The sequence below is a fragment of the Wolffia australiana genome, chromosome 7 (assembly GCF_029677425.1).
Source record: "Wolffia australiana isolate 7733 chromosome 7, ASM2967742v1".
NCBI lineage: Eukaryota > Viridiplantae > Streptophyta > Magnoliopsida > Alismatales > Araceae > Wolffia > Wolffia australiana.
This window is the reverse complement of record NC_135841.1, coordinates 14,485,317-14,496,985: the sequence shown is the minus strand read 5'-3', so window position 1 is coordinate 14,496,985 and position 11,669 is coordinate 14,485,317. Positions and strand designations below refer to the sequence as shown.

Below are 11,669 nucleotides of genomic sequence, written 5' to 3'. Positions count from 1 at the left end.
CGGAGATAATAACCTCATGAAGCTTTCCGGACTTCGAGGAAAAAGCGAGATCTTCTTCAAAGACACCGTGACACATGCCAAACAGTCACTCATAGCAAGATTTCTAAGCTGCCCGAGCACACAGTAACTAAAACCTCTCGCTACAGTAGCAGACATTAAATGTGGGAAGGCGAGAAGACGGATTAGCCGAGAAGGGAGATGATATCGGAGGCTATGGCACAGAGCCGAACCAGCGCCTTCTCCCCGGTCGCGAGCGCCGGCGGATAATCCAGCTCGGGACTTAGCCTGAAAAGACTATGGCACATATCAGCGTACGCCGCCGCCGCGCTGACGTGCAGAGAAGCGAAGTCGTATTCGTCCATGGTCAGTGCGTCAAGCGCGGACCGCAGCGCGACGCGCGCGTCGGCGTAGCGGGCGGCGCAGCCCTGAAGCGCGGACCCAAGCGCGGCGTCCCGCTTCCTCTTCACCAGCCGAGAAGAGAAGGATGACGTCCTGGTGGCGTTGGAAATGCCGAGCTTGATGACGATGACGGACAGTCCTTTAACGTCGGACTTGAAGCTCCTCGGATCGGACTGGAGAGACGACACGCAGAGATCGAAGAAGGTTGTGCTGTTGCAGGTCCTTCGTATGAGATCCGCGTCTCCAGCTGTGCCCACGGCGAGACCCTGTACAAGAACTACGCCCAAGAAGAGAATGATCAAGAGATTTAGGATCTTCGCCATTAGAAAGAGCTAAGGGAGACAAAGAGGAAGAGGATGAGAGGGGAGAGGAGGTTTGGGGCGAGGCTCCGCCGCCGCGATGAGAGAGTCGGTGCCGTTTTAACGTAGCTTTTCGCTTGTCGTCGTCTGCTGGGTCACGGGCCTGTGACATATCGCCGACGGACGGAACCCGACGGGGCGCCAGAATAATGGACCCCACGGTGGACGACAGGACTTATGGCAGCGGATTTTCATGCTTTGTATTTAATTTGAACCTCTGCTTAACCAAGTCACAGCACAGTATGCAGATATCGACGCATAAAGATTTTATTCTAGCGTCCCCTTCGACGAAATTGAATGTTTTTATTATCAATACCTCTTTTATTTTGTTCAACTCTACGAGCGGCTTCAATGAGAGCGGGCAAAAGTCCTCTTGATGTCTTGTAGTTTTTATGATATCGTTTTTGCTTCCCTCTTCATTTGAACAGAAAAGCGACTGACGTAGCTCAATAGTAATGGAAAGGATCCGGTTTGATTCCACAAACCTTTGCTCTGCTAGAATAAGGAGTGTCCAGAATCTACAAAACCATCAAGTTCTCAGAATCCACGAGTGAAGCACTCGAATCTACAAGCGCAGAGAGCTTTTTCATTAGGAATGAGTACTATAACGCAGAATTTCTTTAAATCAAGAAATTTATTCTAATGTTCCTTTATGCAGTAAATGACGGGTTTATACATGCCACTAGAAGAAGAAACTCAAAATTAAGGTATGGAACTAAACAAGGATCTCTCTTTTGCACAGTTTACAAAATAGAAGATGTTAGAGTACAATTAATAATTGTGGCAAGTTTGAAAGTATGCAACTCACACAAAAGATGTCTCACAGATTTGACAACTCTAAAAGTTGATTGTTCGAATATATGATTAAACATCATTCCAATGAAGGTTGAAACATTTATCAACTTGTTAATTCAAAATCTAGTTTTTATAACATCGTTCCAATAAAGTTTTTATATTGCCACATTTTAACCATTATCTATCATATTTTCTAGTTTTTTTTGTATAATTTCATCCCTCACTCATCCACAAAAATTCCATGTAAGAACGTCAATAACCCAATAACCCAGTTTCCAACTAAATCAATCCAAATTATGCTGGATTCATGTATTTATAGGATTCTTCTGAAACAACAAAGCCCTTGGTTTTGATAGTAACTTATTTCTTAATTATTTAATTCACGTGCTTTTGGATTTAGATGATAGTTTTGGATTACTGATTTTTTATGCAGTCCTGGACAATCAGATTCTAACTCCATATGAAGAGGATAGATATATTAGATAAATAGAAATGAGGCTTGCCATCCAGTTTTAACAGAACAGTTATTCCCCAAGCTTTTGAGAACTCTGTATTGACTTGACCAACAACCACTAGCCAAGTTATGCACAATCCTATTTTGTATCTGGGTTGACTTGATCACAGCTGAGTCAACCCGTATGCTTACATCCTCAAAATCCACTGTCTTAGCATCATACTCTCGTGAGTCGTGACCCACTAGCTCTATCTTGTGATAGGTGAAATCTCAATTGGATTGCTTGTCCTGCTTTTGTCAATTCGATAAGCCTACAACCTCATCAAGAATAGTATACTTTAGAAATATATGTTGTAGCCTAAATAAAATCATTTCCTTGTGAGCTAAAGTCTATGAATTATAAACAAAATATTAACAATACAGACATACATGAAGACTCTTGGAAATCCTGAAATAGTTTTGGGATTCGTTTCAAACACACAAAATAATTTTAAAACATAATAATATAGATATGTAAAAATAAATGATAACATGCACTATTAAAATCAATGAACTGATGATAAATAACATGTAAATAAATATGACAAATGTGTATTTCAAATAGTCAAATATAACCTAATTATTTGGGCAATGAGGGACAGTTATATTAAATCTACACAAGCATCGAATAGACTACGCATTTGAGATTCCCGTGATCATTGTAGCTTCTTCCTGAGATTAATTTTCCTGTGCTTTTCATATTACACACTTGATAACACAAAGACTTCCACATCAAGGTTTAGGCATGATGTTAATAATAAAAAATTGAATGGGATATGCACATATACTTAAACGTCATGCTGTGTATTCTTATTTCAACTTTTTTCCTAATATAAAGGAGATAGATATGCATACAATGTATGATTGGTATTTTTGGCAGTGTAGAGATTTTTGTTCAATGGAGTCACTAAAAATTATCTCAGCATAAAAATCATAAAAAAATATGTTGCTTGCATTAAGGAACATACTTTCCATTGCTGCATACCTGTTTCCGATATGATGTTTCTCCTTCATCAAATTTCTAGAAAATCAAAACCAAATAATATATTGAGGTATGAAAAGTATGCTACATTGATGTTGCATCATAATTGTACATAGACTTGAGTAGGAAGATATAAACTGAACAAGTCCCTTGGCTTCAAATGAACCATAAATATGTATTTTAATAAAATTCATCTGATTCAGATATAAATACTATAATTTCTTATTTATGGAATCATAAATGAAAGACATACAGTCTAACTGAGTGAAGAAAAAATAGACAAAAAATTGCTTAAGATTTCGATGTTTATATAAATGGTATCTTTTTAGGACATGCCTGTCAAAATGTCATGCTCACAGTTGCAGAAAGTTTTCAAAAAAATAAATAAATGGAATATGTTATGCATTTAAATGTTGGATAAATTTATGTATGGAAAATTATCAATTAGAGAAATATGTTCAGTTTCATAGAACTTAAGGATCCCTTTTTATATTTACAGTTTATTATATTTAAAAAATCATAAATAGATGCATATGCTGTAAATATGTACTTAATAATATGTATTAAATAATGAATCATAACAAAAACCGATTTTAAAAGTCTTAAATTCCACGAGATTAAATTTTATTTTCCATAATGAGATGGAGACCATTCATACTAATGATATGAAATATTATTATACCTACGTAAAATTTAATCATTATTCTTGAAACTTTGTTTATAGACATACTTTTCATTCCATAAAAAAAACTACTTTTCATGATGCATTTTTTTAATCCAAGTGTTTCTAAAACCTTTAAATATTGGTAGCATAGAGACAAATATTTTACATGCATTTATATAGGCCACAATAGATAATGCACTCAAAAGAAGTAATATAGAACCAAATAAAGATATATCTTTTACCAATCATTCAAAAGGAAAATGTAATAGTATAATTGATAGTTATCGATAATTGTGACACATGGTAGTCGTAAAAAGATGTAATAAATAAATTCAAGTGCCAAACAGATATTGTAGAAAGAGTATATATCTTAAAACAGTCAAATCAAAATATATTGAGCCAAAAACAAAGACAAAAAATATTCAGTTATGAAGGCCAAGTTGACGAATTATAGTTTGTACCAGTTATATATGGTATTTTTAATGGATGTCATTGAGATATCACCTTCCATGAAGATATTCATAAGATTAAATATTATTTAAGAGCTGAGAAGAAAAATAGAGGTAAGCCATTTTACACGGGTAGTGCAGGTTATATGCATATAGTTATGGTCTTTAGTTCAAATATTTAAGCAATTTTTAAAAAATTGTCTGCAACCATTAATTTTCAGCATCCTTGCTTATTTTGAATACATTTAGTTATTTATCTTCAATATGTATATTTGCATTAATTCCCATTTAATATATAAATAATACTTAAATTTAACATTATCCTATGGTTGCATAACCTCCTATTAAAAAATAGAAGAGATTATTGTGTACTACAACCCATGACACTAAAAGTGATATAATTATATGGACTGAAAGGAAGTATCATATTCCATATCACGTTCAATATTCATTAATGCACATGGGATGCATATAATGCACCTATCCAAAGATATGTGCAAAGATGAAGCCATAATATTGTAATTACTCATATTTAAGAATTCACCATGTACATTACGTTTTTAGGATATTTTAGAACATAACATATCCAGATAGAATATCACTATATAATCTTTCTCATACAATGAGAATGGTTGATACCATAAACACTTTTGAAGTTACTCTATATAGAGATAGTGGCCGGTCTCTAGAAAAAGAGTTCACCTAATTGATTCAGATAAATATTTTGATGGTTTATACCTAATATCAACCAGTTTTCATACCACTATTGTGCAAGTGGTCCTAAACTTGATACACCAAGGCATCTTGATAGCTGTATCATTATTTATAGGCTACAACATACACTCCCTTTATCATGAGATTACACACATCCTTAGCTAGGATGCAGAAAGAATTCTACAAAGGTGATTGCATGGTAAATGTTAGACTGCGTGGATTAAGAAGAAACTGACTAAAGGGTTATGTTGTGATGAAATCATTGACCAAGATAGTGAAACTATCAGGATCATATTGTTTTAATGATTTCATAATACATTAGCTCTAATTAGGATGATCTCTTATGTTTGACAGTTGACCTTATCGTTAATCATTTTTTAAAAGTAATGGTAATGAAGGATTATTGCTACATAGTAATGACAAAAGGGTTCCATGAAAGAGTTGATGAAATCTTGTGTACCTTTGGACCACATGGTGTATGTTGGGACCTCACGAGTTGGTGACTTGACCTATGGATTGGTATTAATGATTAATATATTAATTAATCCATACATTGGATATAGGTTACACACTAAGGAGTTATTGAGCTAATGAAGTTTTTCACTAAACTGGCACATTAACCTAGAAGGTCTCATACGTAAGGTTTATTGGATGTTGTAGGGTATTCTTAAAATTGAGGGTTTTCTTGAAATTTCTTATTAACTATACAATGATACAAAGACTAGAGCTGGAGGACGAAAAATGGATGACATTTTCTAACGGGCGAAACAGAATGGAATGGACTTCTGTTCCATTATCTGTCCGACAACATTTTTTTGTCATTTTCTTCATTTGTCACTGTTTCATCATCTTCATGAGTACGCCATTCGTCTGTTCCGTCAATCATCAATTGAAGTAAACAGAACAGAATGGACATCCCGGTGACAGAACGGATGTCCTTGGCCCTCCCCCCCTCTTCTAGCCATTTTCCCTCTTCGTCTGTCACCTCTCTCCCCCTCTTCATATGTAGCCGCTCTCCCCCTCTTCGTCTGTCGCTGCTCTCCCTCTCACCTTCTCTCACCTCTCTCCCTCCCTCCGTCTCGCGCCTCTCTCCCCCTCTTCGTCTATTGCCTCTCCCCTCTTCGGCTGTCACCTCTCTCCCCCTCTGCGACTGTGGCATCTCTCCCTCTCTCCGTCTCTCACCCCTCTCCCTCTCTCTGTCTGTCGTCTCTCTCCCTCTCTCCGTCTGTCGCCTCTCTCCCTCTCTCCTTCTCTCGCCTCTCTCCCTCTTCCTGGGCCTGCACCTCTCTTCCTCTTCCTGTAAGTAATTGTTCAAGAAACTGATTTTTTGCAATGGTTCTGTTACTTCTGTTGAGAAAAACATTCACTGATTTCTCAGTTGGTTTGTCTTTGCCTACTGTTTCTAATTCTGTTGAAATTTCTTTAGAAGGTACATTAATTAAGAGATTAATTTTATGCAAGTGATTGCTAGATATTTGCCATCGGTAAAAAATTTTTTAAGGGTAAAAGTCATCCTTCTTTACTGTCGTTTCATTCGTCATTTTCATTGTCCATCATTCATCAAGAATGACGGATGACTAATGCCATATGACGGAAATCCAACCGTTCAGTTATCTGTCCGTCGCTATACATGATGACAGATGATGAAATTTAAACGGACGGATGCTGAAACGTCATCCGTCCTCCAGCTCTTAAAGACCCATGAAATTTTTCTCTTGTGTGTTGCTCATTATCACTCTCTCGTTGGGTGTCCTCTTCCAATGAGAGATAACGATGAGAAGATCATCCCAGATGATGGGCATGCTTATCAAATAGAATACTAGAAGATTGGATGTGCCAAGAACCACATGGATATGTCTATATGCCACACATCTTTGAGGTTTGTAATAACTCGTTCAAGAAACAAATAGTAGCGGAATCAATTCATTGTACGTTGATTCATCAATTGATATGTTTTTTATGTTTTCAAGGTCCATTTGGATATATATTTTTTCATTTTATGAATCCTATTTGGATTCTCATTTCATGGCCATGATGTCCTATAAAGAGGTCTCACAAATTTCTTTTTTTTCTACCCTTGGAAGAGGTGACCATTAGATTATGCATCAACTAATTTTATGAATATCTTTCAATGTAAACTCAATCGTTGAGCTGTGAAAGCCAGAGTGTTAAGCTAACCTTACATTCAGAGCTGGGCTAAACTTAAGCATTGGTTCACTGGACTAACAATTGTTAATGAAAACATGAAGCTCGAATATTTCTTAACATAAGTGGTTAGTAGTTATTGACATCACATTTAGTGGTGACAAGGAATCAAAATAAAGCACTGTTAAAAAAAGTCTTATATATGGCATGAGTAGCACATAGTGGAACAGTGCCACGGGGGTGAAGCCAATCATATGAAATGGGTTCCATGTTCAATTATTTAAACAAGGAGACGATGAATCAATAGCGGTAGGTTCTGAAACCTACCTTCCTTCTTTCTTTTAGATGATGAATCTCCCAGGTTATGTTTACATAACTAACATACCCAGCCACTCAACATTCTTTTAAAACAATCGAATCGAGCGATAACATTCTTTTAATAATTTTTTTCCTCCTTTTTTGGCTTACAAAGAAAGATTTTGACTGGAAGTTTGGACATACTATGAATAACTAAGGTAAATACATTAATATGTTTTAGTATCAAAAGAGTTTTGATTTAGACTTTAAAGATTTACTTAGTTATACACATACATATGTTGTGTTGGTACCTTTTAGGATATTCAATTGCATGTAGAAAAAACACTTCACAAATCCGCCAGGCTTGCCAATATGGGTACCAACAGTAGGGAACTCCAATGTTAAAACTTGATGGGGTGAAGAAATATGGGGTGGGGGACCCTCTAGAAGATCCTTCTGCATGAATGTCCAAAGCATGATAGCTTGCATAATGCAGTAACCAGAAACTTAATCAAAGGGCATAAAAAAAGAATTCATGGAATAAGAAAATCTAAGAGGGGTAGGAGGCGCCGTATGAGTGAGTACTTATAAACTCCCAATTGGCATGATATTTGTGGATTAGCTCAACTAGCTCTATGTTACAGCAAGGGTACGGAAGAGAAGGACACTGAAATTGTAGACCATTACTGTGGAGTATCTCAAAGGAAGAAGTGTCCTAAACTTGGTAGCACATGATGGATATACCTCAGCTGGCTCAATCTGAAGGCATGGAGCACATGATGCAAAGTTTCTGTGGTGGAAAATATTTCTTTGCCTGGGAAAAATCTAAGATGGATGTTTATCTCAAGTTGTGTTTGAAGGTGTTGACCACACAAAACACGACATACATTACAAGACAACTAATGGAGAGGTCCAGGGCCTTTGAATCAACATCGACCCAAACTCTAAATTCAAGGCTATCAGTAGTACAAAAAAGGATGGCTGGTGAGCTTCACACATGTCTATGTTATAGGGTAAACCAAGGTACACGACTAGATTAGCCAACAAGGCGGAGATCCTCAGCATAATCTTGTAAATTGTGTTTGAAAATTTGTTTTTTAAAACGTAGTAGGATTGTCCCTATGCAGAGAATATGTTTTAGTCATATATTTCAAACACAAATTTTAAATTGTGTTTGAGAATATGTTTTAGTTATCATGTGATATTGTTCATTAATTGACAGAGAAAATTCTTTTTTTTTGGGTTAAGTTAGTGTCTATTATACCCAATGCAACAGAGCTTATGGCTCAAGCGAAGTTTAAGTTATATGACTGTGGGAGTAAATTTACCCAATGGGTAAGGACACTGTTTGTACATTGAAAAAATTAACTCATCATTTAGAACAGTCACTGAAAGTACGGTTTTAGTGTAATTTGGATGATTTGTTAGTGAATTTCTTCATCGTTCTTCTTGATCTTTGTCTGAATTTGTAAATCACTAGGCTTGAGCACAATGTACAAGCCCTTACTGAGAGGAGAGATTGTGAAGTTTACCTAGCTATTTCATTTGCACATTAAAAAGTTTGTCAAAAAAGTTTAATTTGTAGGAGATATAAGATTGTCTTTAAGATCTAATAGTTAGTAAATTGTGATACCAAATTCCCCCAAAATCAAATTAAAACCAAATCAGATTTCCTTCTTATCCCCTGTAATTGACCACTTTGATCCTTTTTATTGGATCAAAGAAGTCAATCTAGAGCTTTTTACTTCTCCTATTCTTCTCATCTCTTCTACCACCCTTTCTAAACTTTTCATATAATTAGGGTGATTTGATCTTCATTGAAGATTAAATTAACTCTAATTAGGGTAAAATTATTCAAGCAGATCACTAATTGAATTCCTTACTAGCTTCCCTTGGACGATACCCATACTTATCACTATACATCTTAAGTTGGATTTTATAAATTTATTGTATAAGCTAAAATCAACAACGATAAGGGAATATAAAATTACAAAATTCACCCCTATTTTTTGGCTTATCAGTTGTATCATTTGATTATTTAAGGCCATTGATACTTCTAGAAAGAAAGTGACTTCTTGTAACGAGGTTTCTATGTTGTTGCCTATAAAAGTGGTACTTTGAGTCTGTGACACTCATTTATATTGTCGGATTCCTTTGGTATTCTATAAAAAATTGATTAGGTGTGAGAGATCTTTTAAAATAAAAAAAATTCTGAAGTGTATGTTTGATGATGCCTGTTAGGCTGCTCTTTGCAAGGTATCATGCCATTTGACATCCTCAGTACTGGGTATACCCTACAGATTTACAGTCCTGGACACTTTTTCTCATTTCAGAGTTGATACATTTACAGTCTCATCATCTCAAGATAAGCCCTTTATGCAATGACCCTCATTTGTCATTATCTGTCATCATCATTGTTTATTTGTGACATTTTCAGCATCATGTTAGGAATGATAGTCTCCTTGCTCACCTCACTTCTCTATTATATTGTTCTTGGGCTTTGATGAAACATATTATGAAGAAAAGATGACGCAACCTCGTGGTCCAAAGATGGTTCTAAACCTTGGAAAATTTGCAGACCTAAGGGAATCTTTTGGTCATACCAAAAAGCATTGTGCGGTGTCCAGTAAAAAATTATGAGGAATTTTGCACAAATGATTACGAGAGAGAAATATGGGAGAGTGACAAATAAAGAAAGAGAGCGAGAGAACAAAGAGAGAAGAGCTAGCAAGAGAGAGAAGAGCAATAGAAAGAGAGAGGGAGAGGAACAAGTGACATAAAAACAGAGAGAAGAGAGGGAGGGAGAGGAATGTTTGACCTAGAGACAGGGAAGAGAGACATAGAGAAAGAAAGGAGCGAGCAAGAGAAAAGAGCAGTAGAGAGAAAGAGGGAGAGAGGGGTAAGCAAGAGAGAATAGTGGTAGAGAGGAGAGAGCAAGAGAGTAAAGGAGAGAGTGAGAATAGTGGTACAGAGGAGAGAGCAAGAGAGAAAAGAGTTGAGGAGAGAGAGATGATCGTGATAAAGATACATGTTAGAGAGAGAGGGAGAGATAGGAGTGAGTGAGAGAGATGAAATTGGAGAGAGAGGGAGAGAGAGGAGCAATGGAGAGAGAGGAGAGAGTAAGAGAGACGAGCATTAGAGAGAGAAGGAGAGAGTAAGAGAGACGAGCATTAGAGAGAGAAGGAGAGAGAGGATCCAACAAGAGAGAGGAGTGATAGAGAGAGAAAGATAGGCTGAGTGAAGAGCAAGCAGGAGAGGGAGGGATAGAGAGAGAGGATCAAGCAAGAGGGGAAAAAAATGAATTCGCATCGCACAAGGCTCTATGCAATGTGTGGTGTGATTTACCTGCCAGGTGTTCGATGTGCAGTCTCATTGCATGGTTGTTGGTCTGCTCGCATGAAAGGACCTACCCTAACCTCCTCCATGCCTTCAAGGCTGCCAGCTGACTTCAAAAGATCATCAATTCAAGTAGTAAAATATTATATTTTTTCATGATGAAATGGTTAGTTTGAATTGTAAGTGTAGAGATTACAATAGTTCCACAACGAGTTCCCTTCACATTCAGAATTTTTTTTTTCATTCCAAGAGATTCCTGACCAACTCCCTGTCTACAGGGGTAAGATCCATCATTGCATGTGGCTTCCTTGAAGATAAAAGATGTTTTTACCTTGTTATTTTATTTATCTTAATACTGATGGTTGAATCAAGAGAGAAGGCTCCTTTACACTTATCCTTTTCTCGCAACGTAGATTCCACCAAATCCCAAAGGTTTTATTTTCATGGAATAAAAAGAGGTTTTATTTCGAGCATCACAGTCGTCAAACAATCTCATATTTTGCAATTTTTGACCCTTTTGGGGCGATTCCTTCCATAGAGCATTGTACTTTGAGGATATTCAAGATTTTTATTTTTATCTTCCATTTCCTTTATGCTTCTACTCTAATGAAAATAATTTATTCACTTTGGCAAACCAGTTTTTACTACATAAATTTCCTCAATTTCCAGTGCCTAAAGATTCCTCTAAAAATATCGTAGACAAAAAGAAAATTCTTCTCAAACATTATAATGTTTTATTAGATGTAATAGGGTGTAATATGGTGTGTATTACTTATACAATAAGTTTCATCACTCGAATCACCTTTTATGATTGATGTCGTGTCCACTTAAAAATTCAAACAAAAGACATTATCTTTATTATTTTAAAAAAACTAATTATAATTGATTTTTTTAATAAATCCATTTTAACTCACAATATAACATAGTGCTCACACTCAAGTATACCAATTTCCACTTTACATTTTATATCCATCATATTTTAAATTTATTATTATTATTATTTCAATTTTTTTGAAATGATAGCGATATAAATAAT

General features: G+C 36.1%; 1 protein-coding gene across 1 annotated transcript; it reads right to left on the bottom strand.

The window, feature by feature from the left end:
- Positions 1 to 73: 73 nt before the first annotated feature.
- On the bottom strand, positions 74 to 895 carry LOC144706069 (pectinesterase inhibitor 28-like). The gene has a single exon (XM_078578944.1). The coding sequence runs from the start codon at positions 720 to 722 to the stop codon at positions 183 to 185; it is 540 nt and encodes a 179-aa protein (XP_078435070.1). The 5' UTR covers positions 723 to 895; the 3' UTR covers positions 74 to 182.
- Between the last annotated feature and the right edge of the window lie 10,774 nt (positions 896 to 11,669).

Excerpts from the sequence above, each read along its gene's own strand:
- LOC144706069 (XM_078578944.1), bottom strand. The coding sequence starts at position 722 with ATGGCGAAGATCCTAAATCTCTTGATCATTCTCTTCTTGGGCGTAGTT.